General features: G+C 48.9%; 1 protein-coding gene across 2 annotated transcripts in view; it reads left to right on the forward strand.

The window, feature by feature from the left end:
* The window catches only part of Pxdn (peroxidasin), a 75,048-nt gene that overhangs the window by 45,065 nt on the left and 13,772 nt on the right, over positions 1 to 16,211 (forward strand). For both annotated transcript variants that reach the window (XM_021657572.2, XM_021657573.2), the window contains 10 exons: positions 84 to 201; positions 2,411 to 2,580; positions 5,407 to 5,679; positions 7,067 to 7,183; positions 8,246 to 8,404; positions 9,107 to 9,219; positions 9,981 to 10,137; positions 12,653 to 12,761; positions 13,359 to 13,516; positions 14,566 to 16,069. In XM_021657572.2, coding sequence (XP_021513247.1) covers positions 84 to 201; positions 2,411 to 2,580; positions 5,407 to 5,679; positions 7,067 to 7,183; positions 8,246 to 8,404; positions 9,107 to 9,219; positions 9,981 to 10,137; positions 12,653 to 12,761; positions 13,359 to 13,516; positions 14,566 to 16,069 — 2,878 coding nt within the window. The remainder of the gene's footprint in view (positions 1 to 83; positions 202 to 2,410; positions 2,581 to 5,406; positions 5,680 to 7,066; positions 7,184 to 8,245; positions 8,405 to 9,106; positions 9,220 to 9,980; positions 10,138 to 12,652; positions 12,762 to 13,358; positions 13,517 to 14,565; positions 16,070 to 16,211) is intronic.

Below are 16,211 nucleotides of genomic sequence, written 5' to 3' on the forward strand. Positions count from 1 at the left end.
TCACCTGGCCATGAGGAACCTGGTTTGGGTCCCGACCTGTGTGAGCCTCATGTTTCTGTTTGGTGTTTGTTCCTCGCATGTAGAAAGGCCCCGGATCACCTCAGAGCCACAGGATGCAGATGTTACCTCTGGGAACACAGTGTACTTCACCTGCAGGGCTGAGGGCAACCCCAAACCTGAGATCATCTGGCTTCGAAACAAGTGAGTTGTGTGGAGCAGAAATGTCACTGGAGTCCTGGGGGCCACACCAGGAGCCGCACGTTCTCCCATTGGGCTTCCCACCCTTGACAGACCCCTTCCCTTATACGTAGGAAGATGTAAAGGATAGAAAGATTCAACATCTTCCCTCTTCCACATAGCAGCTGATGGAAGACGCTTTTGAGCATGGTGAGACCTTGGGAGAATGGTTTTCTCTTCCCTGGGATTCACCCCTGTTAGAGCATAGGTCCCTTTTCCCTGGTCAGCCACTGGCCTGGTGGCATTCTGGAACTTTCTTGCTCCATCATGTAGGAGCGGGGGAAGTACTATATGCCCATTCCTTCCCGCTTGTTCTCTGGCATTTGGCAAGGTGTTTGTAAGTTTTGGTCCTGAGCCAGGATGACGGACTGCCTGGGGCTGGAGACAGCTGATGTGTTAGGTCCATATCTTGTTTGAGACCTGACTATGGGGCCTGTGATGAGTCTGCACAGGCCCTCCATGGCTTCGGGAGTCATGTCCTGAATGAAGGAGCTTCACTTCATTCTGCAGACAGGGTTGTGACGGCCTCCCATCTGGCAGCAGTTGCTCATGGATGGCAGATGAGGTCATCTGTTTGCCAGCACTCTGGTCCAGTTGTGGGAGCATTCATCTAGCTGGATCTGAGAGTTGGGTGTTCTGGTTAGCATGGGAAGGGGTGGGCACACAGAAAGGTGGGCACAGAGGGACATACATGGGTGGGGTTGGCCAAGCAGTGATGACTATGATGTGATGTCAGAGACCTAGGTGGGAATGAGGTCAAGGTGCCTGGGGATAGGATCCTTATGGGTCTGTGGGAACATGAAACCTTTTTAAGCTTATATTTTGAAGGTGGAATCTTCAGAGGGAAATCCTGAACACAAAACCATCATACAGTTGCCTCTTAAATCCATTTGTATGGAGAGGCATCTGCCCAGAGCAAGGACTGCCCTCATGGCCCAGCTCCCAGTGTGTTCATGCCAAGCCCAGTAGCTGGACTCAGTCTTGTGGAAGCAAAGAGGCCTTCTTGAGAACATCACTAGTTAAGTTTCGGAACACAAAGTTCAGACAGTGACTGTCAAGTCATCCTTGTTCTAGCTGAGACTCAGATTCCAGAGCAAACACAAACCTCTTAAGTAAAACTCCATTTATAGACTAAACAAATGGGAGAGCGACCACTCAGCATTTGAGAGAGGTCAGGGGCCCAGTGGGAGACGCATCAGAGTCATGAAGTGCTCAAGATTGTGTCGGGTCTTAAGGTGGTCACATTGATCTTGGATCCAAAGCTGTGCAAGGAAAAACGTGATGTGCATCCAGCCATTTAGAAACCTCCATGTCACTGGTAGTTCTGGGCTGATGAGATTTAAAATCCAGGACTGACTTGTGGGAGGTCTTCTAAAGTGTGAGAGAAGGTTGTATTAAGCAGGGGAGGAGTATAAATGTGGCTCAAGATCTTTGTGCCTTCAGTTTATAAATGGGAGACTTGAAGCCTAAGTTAAAACTACAGAAATAAATATGACAGACCTTGAGTCAAAGTCCCAAGGCCTGAGCTCTGGTGCCAGCTCTGTTTGCTACTTAATGAGGTTCCCTGACATTCTTGCTTTTGACCCACAAGCACCCAGGCGTTCTGCCTTCTCGAGAGACTGAGTCAGAGCATGCCCAGATGAATAAGCTAAGGAAGGAGGGCCAGACCAGAGGTTGTTTTGTTTGTTTGTTTCTTTGAGACAGGATGTCATCCATTCCAGGTTGGCTTCTGACTTGCTGTGTAGGGGAGGATGACCTTTAACTTCTGATCTTTCTGCCTCTACCTCTCAAGTACTGAGATTATAGATGTGGGAACCATGTCTGGCTTCTTGCTTTTAATTAAAGAAAACTTATGTTTTTATATTAAAAAAAACTAATTTGCAAAAATAAAGGGAAGTGTTTTATCTGCATTTTCCATTAGGGTAATGTTTGGAATTAGGACCACATTAAAGCATTTAGCTTGGTCATGTAACAGAGAGCACATATTTGTACTTTCCTACACATGCCTGCTAAGTCAGAGTTGCTGAGGGGGGCATATCTGGAAGGCTGTTGTTCTTCTCTGTGCCTGGTGTGTACTGCCTACATTCCAGAGCGTCAGAGCCTATTGTAGGACTGACTCCTAGGAGAGGTGCATCTCCTTATGCTGTGGGCACACTGCTTTCTGTCCCTGTAGTAATGAGCTGAGCATGAAGACCGATTCTCGCTTAAACTTACTGGACGATGGCACACTGATGATCCAGAACACACAGGAGGCAGATGAGGGCGTCTATCAGTGCATGGCTAAGAATGTGGCTGGAGAGGCAAAAACACAGGAGGTGACCCTCAGGTACTTGGGGTCTCCAGGTAAGTGGAGGGCATTGCATGTGAGGGTTACCCTAACTTACCCACTTCCTCCTGTCTTTGAACTCCAGCTCAGCGCAGTCCTAGATGGTAAAGCTCCCATGCCAAGTGGCGCACAAGACTTCTGAAGCATAGGGTCGTAGATCATTCTAAATTGCCCTAGGCCCATAGCTGCCCCCTGCTGCAAGGGCATATACAGAAGTTCTGAGTTACTAACGGCCTCAAGCAAGAAATGGCCATGGGAATCTGGGGAGACTGGCCATGCCTTACTACAGGTACCCGCATAACCACATCAAAACTGTGCTTCTGTCAGCCAGGTCTCCGTTGGCCAAGGGGTTCGATTACTTCAAAGAAAAACTTAAAATATTGATTTTTATTTAAGTTATCCATGCCTAAGGTGCTAGCATATAATATTTAAGGTTCAAAAGGTCTGTCTAAATCAGAGGAAGACCTATTCTGTCAATGGTCTGTGTCCTCTGTTGTTCTAGATAAAGGGACACCGTAACCCTTAGACACCAGACACCAGTGACATATGCAGTAGACCTTCACACTACTGGGGATAGCCTGGGTTCTGTGAAGACTTCTTGCTGCCTTGGATTTGTCTACAGGTTGCTAAGCATCTGCTTTTACTTAGCACCATGTTTTTTTTGACCTTTGTGAAGCCAACATCATGGCAATGCACCCGATGCTGAGTTGTTTCTTGTTTGTTTGTTTAGACTCTTTGTTCTTTATGGCTGTCTTGGTACATCCCAACATAAATAATTAAATATTACTAATTTAGAATGTCTAGGTGCTAAATGTCATTGGGAGGAAATCCAGCAGGGCACTGGGGCTAGAATAGAGCCCTTAGGTAAGTAATTTTCTGTTAAGCTGAGCCCCAGGCAGTTAACCTCTTTGCAGTAGATACTGTTCTCAGCCTCTGGAGAGAAGTAGGACCTGACTCCTGGTCACAGACAGTGGTGAACACTGTTGATAAGCAGCATAGGCAGCCTCCAAGTTGGATTTGTAGTAGTTCAGCAGTGAAGTGTGTTAGGGGACACAGGGAACAGGGTAGGCTTGGGCAGAAGCTCACTGAGGAGAGATGATGTGAACACAGGTCACTGGATCCTGGACAGCTCTCTGTGCACTGACGATTTGGAATTTAACTCCTTTCAGTATAAGTTACATTTCTTCTTCAAGCCAATGGCTTTATTTATTTAATGGCTGAATGTATTGGCGTAGCTGGCTCTAAACAGAGGGCCTCATCCAGAATGTTGCTCAGCCTGGGCATCTCAGAAAGGGGCAAGCTTAGGAGTCTGCCGACCAAACCCCTTGGATCAAACATGGCCACTTCCCGTTCATCTAAAGTTCCTAACGTAACAGTTAACATTTTAAAGTGAGTGACACTTTTTAAAAGAACATTTTATGTGACACTTGACGATTATGAAAGGTTCAAATTTCAGCATCTGTAAACTGAGTCCTGTTGGGACATTGCTGGCTGCCTTCAGCTGTTTTTCAAAATCATTAGGTGCCAGAGGCCCATATCCCTTATTCAAAACCTTTTGGACTAGCTGGTCTCTTGAGTTCCAGAAATCCAAGCTTTTGGTTGTTTGGCTTGGTTTTTGTTTTTGTTTTTAAGAAGGGAAACATAGAACATAATTCATTTCCAGTTTACAGTCTGGGATGACGCAGACATGTCATAGCATCCAGGTGCTAATGTCCATGAGGAAAGCTGTTCATAGAGTCTCCATAAAGACTAGAAGTGCCTCATGCCACCTTTGTCAAATGTTGCAAACAATTAATTTTTATCTATCTATCTATTTATTTATTTATTTTGGTTTTTTTGGAGCTTTTTGGATTCCATGTTTATGGATAAGGGTTGTGGGCCAAAAATGGCACAAGGGTAAAAACAACAACAACAACAAAAAAAAAAACAAACCAAAAATATCTGTACATATTTTATGGTACAAGCTTAGAAAATCATGTGTAGATGAGTTCCAAAGAGTACAGTTTCCAACACCAAGGTGCACACAGTTTCCATTGCTATGGCGTTGGCTGCCTGTCTCTATAGGCTATGTGTGTCTACTGTGGCCTCACTGTGTGCAGGAACTTCTCATGAAACATATTAGCAAATGTGTGGATTTTCCAGCAATTTCATGTGCCAGTAGGAACTGCCTCCAAGGTTTAATCAGGTTGCAGTGAGTTTGTGATTAAAAAGAGGAAAGGTTCTTCATAGAATTCAGAATGTGTCTAGGGGAAGAAAGGCAGCTCTCCCCCACAGTGGTCCCCAGGTTGCCTGCATTTGGTTGATCTGAGTGTGGGCACTAGTTTACTTTCTGCACTTTTTTTTTTTTTAAATCCTTGTGTTCGTGGGTGAATGTAGATACATGTGTGCCACAGTGTGGAGACCAGAGGGCACTCCTGGCTGTTGGTCCATGACTTGAACCTTGTTTGAGATAGGGGTCTCTCATTGGTCATCACTGTGTACAATGAAGTAGCTAGCTGGTCAAACCAGAATCTGAGGATTCTCCTTCTGCCTCCCACCTTTCATGAGGAGTGCTAAGATTACAGGTTCTACCACATGTGGTGTTGTATGTATGCTGGGGCCTTAAACTGAGGCCCCCGTGTTCAAATGCAAGTGTCTCATTCCCTACTTAGCCATTTCCTCAGCCCCATCTGCACATTTATTTGGAAAGGAAAGGCACCAAGAAAGGATATGATTAAACGTTATTGGCTTTGCTTGTTTTGGAAACCATTAGGGTGAATGAACAGCATTCATTCACATCAAAAAATAACCTGCAGACTTGTGAAGCTGTAAAAAATTAATTGGGAATTTCTGTTCTGTGACAGCCCGACCCACTTTTGTGATCCAGCCGCAGAACACAGAGGTACTGGTGGGTGAGAGTGTCACTCTAGAGTGCAGTGCCACAGGCCACCCTCTGCCACAGATCACCTGGACAAGAGGTGACCGTACACCCTTGCCAATTGACCCTCGAGTGAATATCACTCCCTCTGGAGGACTGTACATACAGAATGTTGCCCAGAGTGACAGTGGGGAGTACACCTGCTTTGCATCCAACAGTGTGGACAGCATCCATGCCACAGCCTTCATCATTGTCCAAGGTAAGCGCCCCGTGTGTCGTCAGACTCTAGGCTTTGCATAGCTCCAACACCCCCTTGGCTTTACCCAGCCTGCACCATATCACACCCTCTGTGTGCCACTTAACTCAGTTCTTTCACTTTTCCTTGGTTTTTGAGACAAGGTCCTGTCAGCTGAGCCTGGCTTTGAACTTGTGACCCTTGCTTGGATTAAGGTGTAAACCACCATGCCTAGCTATTTTGATATGTGCGCATGGTTGTGTGAACACTCTCTTGCATATGCACATTTGTATGTGGGTGGGTATGCATATGCAAACCTGAGAACAAATTTCAGGTGCTGTCTTCACTTTGGGAGCTTGTGGCTGTTTTGTTGTTGTTTTCCTTGAAACTGAGTCTCTCTCTGCCCTGGAATTCACCACATAGGCTAGACTGACTAGCTAGGAAGCTTCAAGAACCCGCCTCTCTAGCGCCAATGCATGCTTTATTTTGTGTGGCTTCTAGGGATTGAGCCATTTCTCCAGCTCTGCCTTACTTTTTAAAATCTGTAAGAGCCTCTCCACCTGACCTGTCACACACGATTTGGACAGCTTCCTTTAGGAGAATAGGACTTTGAGGTTACAATGTTCCGAGCACGCAGGTGCTGCTATCTGTGAGTGTGGACATGAATGCACATGCTGACTCACTACCACTGTGACCTCAGGGTACACTCAGAGCACCACATACACACCAGTTCACTCCTGTTGTCCAGGCATCAGGTCCCTTTCTGCTCACTTCAGACAAGGTATGGATATTGCCAGAGTCCATCTTGTTAAACAAATGAGTTTCACTGGGGTTCTTTACAGGAATATGGGTGAGCATAAAGGACAGCTGTATCTCTAGTGCCCACCCAAGTGTGGGTGACAACTCACGAAAACAGGGAACCTGGAGTACATTGCGCAGCTACAGGCAGCTCAGCAGGTTAAAGAGTGTCCTTTGCTGTTGGCTCAGTCGGTCTGAGTCTTTTGCAGGCAGCTCGACTTGTTTTTGTTTGACTGGTCTTTGCTGCTTCAACACTGTTTGGCTGGTGTCTGCTTCTTCCAGGTGGCTGAGACTGTCTGAAAGCCTTTTCCCAGCAGAGTTAGTGTTTATATACTGTTGGGGAGGAAGAAGGCTAGTGAGTCTGGTCAGTTTTAGGGACTTCCTGAAGTTCTGTAGTGTTTCCCTTCCTACTAGACCATCCTGTAGTTTTCATCTTCTTTTCCACATCTTATGTCTTAAGTTTCCCTTCAAGATGGAAGGATTTAATCTTGGAGGAACTGCTCAAGAGTACGTGGTACCCTTGTTAAAGTCCTTTTGCTGTGCTACTATTTTGCAGTCACTTCACAGGGTTTTTTTCTCTCAGTGTCACATTTGAAGTGTTCTTCCTCCGCAGCCCTTCCTCAGTTCACTGTGACCCCTCAAAGCAGAGTGGTCATCGAAGGACAGACTGTGGATTTCCAGTGTGAGGCTAAGGGCTACCCTCAGCCAGTCATCGCCTGGACCAAGGGAGGTAAGATGTTATCCTGGGCCCTTCACCTTCTCATCTATCTAGGACACAAGCTCTTGTCTCTGGGTCAGGCAGAGCCAGTATCTTTCCCAAAGGGGTGAGCTGTGGAAGAGGCTGTAGGTATCTATAGAACCTGCCTTGCAGTGCTGCAAGGATGGTCACTGTAGGCATCGTGGATTGATGCTGTCTTTGCAGAAGGACACAGGCTGCCTGTTGTAGCAACTCTGCAGTGGCTCAGTGTGTTAGAGATTTCCAGTCCCTTGTAGAGCCCACTAAAACAGGGTTCACCTCCTGACTCCCAGAGCTGTCCACCCCTCCTCATTTCTGCACTTGGAGTGTGATTGCTTAGCACTCAGTAAGTTCCTGGCTCCTGTGGTCTGATGGGAGCTCAATAGGTTAGATGAGATTGGAGCAAGGGCAGGTGCTAAGTCCATGAGGAAACCTATGTAGGTCTCTAGTGTTCCTGTAGCCTAGGCAGGGACCCTGGAGATGTCCTGCCACTTTGTCTTCAACCAAACATCCGCTGCATCCTCCCTTTGAGGAGCCCCAGTCAGGGCAACTGAGGTAGAGGCCAGCTGCACACCTCCTCTTGGTTGGCTAGGAAAGCTCCCTGGTGGAAAAGGCTTATCCACAAAAATATATGCCGGTATCCTCCCCTCTAAAGGGGGCTTGACTTCTGTGCAGCCTGTGCCCACGCCTCCTTCCTCTCTGTTTCCCCAAGCATAGCTTGAGGTCAGCCTTACAGGCTCCCTAAGTCCTTGTCATGTTCTTGCTCCCAGTTTTGCCTTTTGCCTCTGTTCTCTGTTCCTTTCTATGATATTCCTGAGTTGTCTTTGACCCCTCTTCTCTGGATGATCAGCTGCTGTATCAGCCCTATATAGGGATGTTGAATAAGTGAGTGTCTGGTTACTGGAGCAGGAATGGCCATTTGGTACCTGGTCCAGGAGATTTAGCCTGGTGACAATGCCAACTTGAGAGATAACATTCTCTGTCTCCATCTGTCTCCTACCCTAACCCCAAAAGCCTCTATGTCTAGGTTGACTTGTGTCTTGCCCCACTCTGTAGGGAGCCAACTCTCAGTGGACAGAAGGCACCTGGTGCTGTCCTCGGGAACACTCAGGATCTCTGGGGTTGCCCTTCATGACCAGGGCCAGTATGAGTGCCAGGCTGTCAACATCATTGGCTCCCAGAAGGTCGTGGCCCACCTGACGGTACAGCCCAGAGGTAGGTGCTATTGACTTGGTGGATGTGTGCGTGCCTGTCTTCAGTGACAGACTTCCTGCAGCTGACATCAGCATGCAGCATCGGCATTGTATTTCTGGCTCTTCTCGTCTCTGTGTTATGTTTAGAACCCTGGCTCTTGTGTTGATGAGGGATTCACACAGACACTTAAATCACTTCCTTTGTTATAAAAACATTTGCTCATCTCATGCCAGCCTCGATGATGAGGCAGACTTTGTTAGTGAGTTTATTAGGGCAGACAGCTGGATGTAGCCTGAGGCCCTTGAGGGTACCATGAACTTTATTTTGTCTCTTAGGCCCATAATACCACTGTGGGTTTTGTGGACTTCCCTTTCTGTACTAGGTTGGCAAACCCTGTGTGCTCAGATCCAGTTTCCCATTGAGGGTGTCCCACAATGGTCCCCATCAAGCCCCCTCTCCTGCCTGATGAGTCTTGAACATCAGGATCATTGTTCTGTCAGCAGGCCACACCACACTGCAAGCTGTTGCCTGCTGGTCCTGGGTGTGGGTTAGGGAGCTCAGACAGCCTGGCTTGCCAAGTAAGCCCCAGCGCCTTTTGTCTCAGCCAACAGGACCTCGGTCCAGTTCACTTGCAGGGTCGGCCTGAGTGTGAGCTCTGCCCTTGTGAAGTGTTACGGTACGTATGGATCCGGTGCTGCCTCATTCCCTGCATTTTCCTTCTAGTCACCCCGGTGTTTGCCAGCATTCCCAGTGACATGACTGTAGAGGTGGGCACCAATGTGCAGCTGCCCTGTAGTTCACAGGGGGAACCGGAGCCAGCCATCACCTGGAATAAGGTAAGAGCTGGCACCTCCCCCAGGCTCCTTCCGATGCAGGAAGTGTGATGCAGTAAGTGTGTGTTTAAATTACCGTGAAGGAAGTCATAGTAATAAAAATAATCAAAGGAAAATATCCTCCCCAGCATCCAAAGCTAGTATGTAGTCCTTTACAGGTGTACAGCTTCAAGGAGTGAGGCTGAATTTTTGTTACTTATTTCTCTCTGCTCTTCATATTTATCCCATGTTAGGCTGAAATCACTGTACACAAAGGCGCTTGCTGAGCCGATATAGTGACCTCACTACAGTCCTCACAGAGTGCCAGTTCTCAGGGCCCTCCAGCTCCCTCACTGCACACTCATCTTCTCCAGAGTGACACAGCCCTGGTCTGCATGTGGCTTACCAGTTCTGCCTCTGAATCACCCTCTCTCGGAAGGCATTCTGAGATGCCTGTTCCTCTGGGCGCTGTCTGCCATAGCTAGCTCTCTGCCTCCAGAAATTAGCATGGGCATCCCTAATACAGCGGAGCTCATCTTTTGCACATGGCTTTCTTCTCAGCCAAGGACAGGTGTATAGAGGAGCTACTCCCCTGAGTGGGTCTGAGCTTGGAGAGCTGTAATAAGTCTCCTTCCTTCCTGGGGAAGGTTGGGACAGACATAAACATAGCCTGAGATAATTTTTTCATTCTAGTTTTAACAGTGGGTGGATGTTCCTGGCTCCCAGAAAAGCAACTTCTGTTTCCTATTCTCATTGCACTCCCCATTTTTATTGTTTTGCTTCAGGATGGTGTTCAGGTAACAGAAAGTGGGAAGTTTCATATCAGCCCCGAGGGATTCTTGACCATCAATGATGTCGGCACTGCTGACGCAGGTCGTTATGAGTGTGTAGCCCGGAACACTATTGGATATGCCTCTGTCAGCATGGTGCTCAGTGTGAACGGTAAGATGTGTATGCCGAGCACAAGGTGCTGTCTCAGAGGGCTTGGGGGATATACTCTCAGGCCTCTGTCTTCATCCTATAGGCATCCATTTAGGGTATGTGCTGGTTAGTTTTGGCTGTCATTGTGACACAATCTAGAATCACCTAGGAAGAGCATATTTAAGAATAGAGTTGGCTTGTCGACATGTCTGTGGGGGATTGTCTTAATTGTTAGTTAATGTAAAAAGACCAAGCTCACTGTGGGCAGCACCATTCCCCCGGGCAAGGGATCATGCAAGGGATCATGCAAGGGATCATGAACCACATACGAGAAGAAGAAGGATGTGTTTATTTTATCCCTGCCTTTGGTTGGATTTGGTGCTTTTAACTTCTTACCTGACTTTCCCCCAGGACATTTGTTGCAGCACCAGAAAACAAATGAAAATAGGGTTTCACAATGATTCAGAGGACACAATATTTGGCCCTAACTTGGCCCATGGCTGTGCTTTCCTTGGAGCACCTTCCCCTTCCTGTGGTTTTTCACAATTTTCAGGAGCTTTTTTATACCCGACAGTGCAATTTACAATGGTCTGTACAGGCATCCTGTGTGTCCCAGTTGGTCATGGCAACGTGCAGCCTGGGATGTGACTCATGCACGTTGACTATCCTTTCCTAGGGTAGTGGATAGCCAGAGTGTCAAAATGCCGTCTCTGCATTCTCCCCTGCTTGCATTCTGACAGGGCTGTCTTGTTCAGCTCTGGGGAAGAGGAGAAACACCAGCCCTGCTCAGTCACAGCGAGGGGAAGAAGCTGATGAGGGAGGTTTGGGTCTGGAGCTCAAGGGGGAGGGGTCAGGGCTGAGAATATTAATATCCCAGGACTCGGTGAGGTCACCCAGAAGAGCTTGTCTAAGAACACCACTGGCTATTCTGCCCTGGGGCATCCAGCCATCACATAGGCTAAAAAAGGAAAAGTCAACAAAAAGTTTATCTCTAAATGAACAGTAAGGAGACCAGTAAGGAGGCAAGAGTGGTATGAAATAGACCTGTATCTGTCAGTCAACATAGGGAGAGAAAGTCAGAGTAGGCGAGAAGAGGAAGAAAGATGGTGAGTGTGGGCAAATAGAACACAATATGAACAAATGCACCAGAGACTGGAGGAAGCAGTGGAGTGGAGGTCTGCCTGAGCAGAGAAGTCTGTCCCAGCCATGCCATGTCTGTCCCAGGGGAAGAGAGCCACCCTCCACCATAGAGGGCAGGTCATTCTAGCCACACATGGTCTATCCCAGAGCAAGGGGGTTCACCCCAGCCAAAAGTTCAGGTCTCTTCGGCTGTGGCCAGGCCTATGAGGATATGAAGGCGAGCTGACCATTGGGCTAAGATGATACAGTGTGGCAAGAGCTGCTTCAATAGCTAAAAGATTGGTGATGCTTATTTGTGCGTGGCAAAGTCTCACTGCTATTTACTTCACATGAGGGGAGAAAGGAACAAGCAGTGCGAGTCTCACTGGACTTGGTGGTACCTGCTTTTATTGCCAGCACTTGGAAGAAGCAGCTAGAGCTCTGTGAGTTCCAGGACAGTCTGGTCTACATAGTGAATTCTAGTCCAGCCAGGGCATAGATAGATAGATGATAGATAGATAGATAGATAGATAGATAGATAGATAGATAGATAGATAGATAGATCTAGATCTATAAATACTAAGTCATTGTCTCAAAAAAAGTGTGAAGCTCTGATGGAGACAGACTGTATTGTGCTAGTTGCTGTGTATTGTGTGTCTGTCTGTGTGGCGTGTATTGTGGTATAGCCTTGTACAGTGCTGTGTACTGTGTGCTGTGAGTGGGTGTGATGTGTCTTCCATAGTGTTTTATATGGCATATATTTATCCTTTATGCTGTGGTATGTGGATTGTGCCCAGTGTGGTGTGTGCAGGCTGTCTGGGTATTGTTGGTTTTGTTTTTGATATGCATGTGTGTGCGTACGTGCGTGCGTGCGTGCGTGCGTGCGTGCGTGCGTGCGTGCGTGTGTGCGTACTTACGTGTGTGCCCTAAAAGCAATGCTGTGATGATGAATATGCAAACAGGAGTAAGAGGCTGGCAGTGGAGGGGAAAGTAAGGAGCTGAGTCCAGCACTGGGGCTTGTCCTTTTAGAAGAACAGAGACCCCTGGGAGGAAGATACCTCCTCTGATGTCACTGTTCCCCAGATGGACCTGAGGAGCCTCAGCAACAGCCCCCACAGGCATCACGCTGGTTACAAGTACATCCGTGTTTTGTGTTACAAACATTCTGTGACTTTTGCAGGATGTCACATAATTTTTAAAATTAAGACGTTTATGATTTCTGTAGTGTTTAAAAGAGGCATATAGTAGAACTGACAATGAAATAACTTAGTTCAGCAAGCAGAAACAGCTTTTGGATGAAAGCACGGCTTATGTCTAGATGATGTCGTGTCTAGACTGTATGAGTAAGAGTGTAGTGTTCTTTTTCTTTCTTTTTTTTTTTTTGTTTTTCTGGTAATGTGAGTTCATGTTTTCCTAGTTCCTGATGTGAGCCGAAATGGAGACCCTTACGTTGCCACATCTATCGTTGAAGCCATTGCAACTGTTGACAGAGCCATCAACTCGACACGGACACACTTGTTCGACAGGTATGGCAAACAGGGCTGCAGTGCTGGCCCTGATAGACGCATGGGTGGTGTGGGGGTGGGGTGCATGCTTTCCGAGCACACGGGTCTTTCACCTGTTGCCTCCCTCCCCAAGCTTTAATAGACAAGTCCCAAGAACTTTCCTACGAAAGCCACAAGGAGCATCAGCTGACTGTGGTTTCTGTGGAGTTAGTGCTAGCAGGAAATGTCCCTTCTTCATAGGCTCTGGACTTTGTTTCACAGGGAGACCCACCTCATTCTTTTGGCTTATTAGAAACAATTTGGCAAAAACAAAATGTTACCGAGGTGGCCAGTGGATCCCTCCATGTTGGCAATTGCTGTGGACTCTCTGCACCTTAACTGAAATGCGATGCCTGTGACTCTCTCTTTTGACTTATTAATGGTTTGTTTTCAGTGTCTTTGGTTCTTGTTTGTCTGTTTGTTGCTCTGTCGCCTTCCACCTGGGATGAGTCAGGTACAGTGCACCACGTTGTCGAAAGTAGCGGTAGAAATTTAGTAATATCAGTAAACTTTTTGGTTTCTGGCTTTTGTCCCCAGTGGCTTATCTCATTGATTCCCTCCCGCCCTCACTCTTGCCAGCCGCCCTCGTTCTCCAAATGACCTGCTGGCCCTGTTCCGGTACCCACGGGACCCATACACGGTGGGACAAGCCAGGGCAGGGGAGATATTTGAGCGGACCCTGCAGCTGATCCAGGAGCATGTTCAACATGGCCTGATGGTGGACTTGAACGGAACAAGTCAGTACTATGCCCTTTCACCACTCCTCCCTTGAGTATGATGGTCGTAAACTCACTGCTGTACGTATGTCCTGTGAGAGGCTCTGGCTATGCCTGCACTAGCATCTAAGCCCACCTCCTGCTGAGCTTACGTAGGTCCTGTTCAGGAGCCCTGGACTGCCTGTGTGCTACGGGAGAACCTCAGGCCTTGTTCACGTCAGCTGCATGTATCAGATGTGTGCACGCAGATGGCATGTCTGAAGACTGGAACACTCTGTCGCTGAGGGATAGTGAAGGATGTGAAGGCCTTGGATGTGCCGGTGTCCTCAGGAAGCATTTGATTAAACTGAGCTCTGAGCGTGGGATCCCAGGGCTATTATGTAGCTATGTTTTGATGACTGTAGGAAAGTTATGGTAGAGGCATGCTGCTGACCAACAAGGCCTGGGGTTCTACCTGTAGCTGATGGGCAGCCAAGGCTCCTGAGCAGGAAGGCAGCCTCATCGGAGCCTGCCCCTGGCTAGATAGGTTGGTGAGTGTGTTTATTTATTTTTTTTTTTTTTATGGATTTGGTAAAATTCAAGGCCATTGTTGTGAACAGTGTCCTGGGGTGGTGGCAGAGGTTTGGAGATGATGGCCGGAGTTCGAGGAACCTGCAGGAGGCCTCATACATATAGTGTAGACTCTTGAGAGAAAAGCTGCTTCAGTATAGAGTCAGCGCGCTGTACAGTGACGGGCATCGGGAAGCTGTTCCATAAGGAGAGGACCACCTGTAGCTGTGTGGTGCTTCTTTGCCTATTCCATGGAACAATGTGAGGCGAGATTGAAGGTCCCCAGTTTTGGCCCTCCAAGTGTGACAGTTTTCTTCCAGGGTCACCCGATGAGAGCCAGTGGTATAAACTATAGTCCCGATGGTGGGGTGTCAAGTCCATCAGCAAACAGTGAGCCGAGTAGGCAGGGCCCATCCTACCAGATCAGTTGCCAGAGCATCTTCAGGCCCCGGCTGAGACGCCGGAGCCTGCGGTCCGCACCGATGCTGGTGGGGAGTCAGTGCCACCCTCCCGTGTTGCAGGTTACCACTACAACGATCTGGTGTCCCCGCAGTACCTGAGCCTCATCGCCAACCTGTCAGGCTGCACCGCCCACCGCCGCGTGAACAACTGCTCAGACATGTGCTTCCACCAGAAGTACAGGACGCATGACGGCACTTGCAACAACCTGCAGCACCCGATGTGGGGCGCCTCGCTGACGGCCTTCGAGCGCCTGCTGAAGGCCGTGTATGAGAACGGATTCAACACCCCCAGAGGCATCAACCCCCAGCGCCAGTACAATGGCCATGTCCTCCCCATGCCCCGCCTAGTGTCCACCACACTGATTGGGACAGAGGTGATCACGCCTGACGAGCAGTTTACACACATGCTCATGCAGTGGGGCCAGTTCCTTGACCACGACCTGGACTCTACAGTGGTGGCCCTGAGCCAGGCCCGCTTCTCTGATGGGCAGCATTGCAGCTCTGTGTGCAGCAACGACCCTCCCTGTTTCTCCGTCATGATCCCCCCCAACGATCCCCGGGTGCGGAGTGGGGCCCGCTGCATGTTCTTCGTGCGATCCAGCCCCGTGTGTGGCAGCGGCATGACGTCCCTGCTCATGAACTCCGTGTACCCTCGGGAGCAGATCAACCAGCTCACCTCCTACATCGACGCATCCAATGTGTACGGCAGCACAGACCACGAAGCCCGCAGCATCCGGGACCTAGCCAGCCATCGTGGCCTGCTGCGGCAGGGCATCGTGCAGAGGTCTGGCAAGCCCCTGCTTCCCTTTGCCACAGGGCCGCCCACCGAGTGCATGCGTGATGAGAATGAGAGCCCGATACCATGCTTCCTAGCCGGCGACCACCGTGCCAACGAGCAGCTGGGCCTGACCAGCATGCATACGCTGTGGTTCCGGGAGCACAACCGCATTGCCACAGAGCTGCTGAAGCTGAACCCACACTGGGATGGAGACACCATCTATCATGAGACTCGAAAGATAGTCGGGGCAGAGATACAGCACATTACCTACCGGCACTGGCTGCCCAAGATCATGGGGGAGGTGGGCATGAAGATGCTAGGTGAGTACCGGGGCTACGACCCCAGTGTCAACGCTGGCATCTTTAATGCCTTTGCCACCGCAGCCTTCAGGTTTGGCCACACCCTGATCAACCCTCTGCTCTACCGGCTGGATGAGAACTTCGAGCCCATCCCACAGGGCCACGTGCCCCTGCACAAAGCCTTCTTCTCACCCTTCCGAATTGTCAATGAGGGGGGCATCGACCCACTTCTCCGAGGGCTGTTTGGAGTGGCGGGGAAGATGCGCATCCCCTCCCAGTTGCTGAACACGGAGCTCACAGAGAGGCTGTTCTCCATGGCACACACAGTGGCTCTTGACCTGGCTGCCATCAATATTCAGCGAGGCCGGGACCATGGCATCCCACCCTACCATGACTATCGGGTCTACTGCAACTTATCAGCTGCTTATACCTTTGAGGACTTGAAAAATGAGATCAAGAGCCCTGTGATCCGGGAGAAGCTGCAAAGGTGAGTACCGGTAAATGGACTCTTTGATAGGCGTGTGGGTGCCAGGTGACCTTGGCTGTGGACTGTGATGTCACCGTCCCTAGATTCAAGTTCTGTGGTGACTTGACATGAGGGGAGAGCAATCTGTGGAGGCTGGCTGGGA

Source organism: Meriones unguiculatus, chromosome 1 (genome assembly GCF_030254825.1).
Source record: "Meriones unguiculatus strain TT.TT164.6M chromosome 1, Bangor_MerUng_6.1, whole genome shotgun sequence".
NCBI lineage: Eukaryota > Metazoa > Chordata > Mammalia > Rodentia > Muridae > Meriones > Meriones unguiculatus.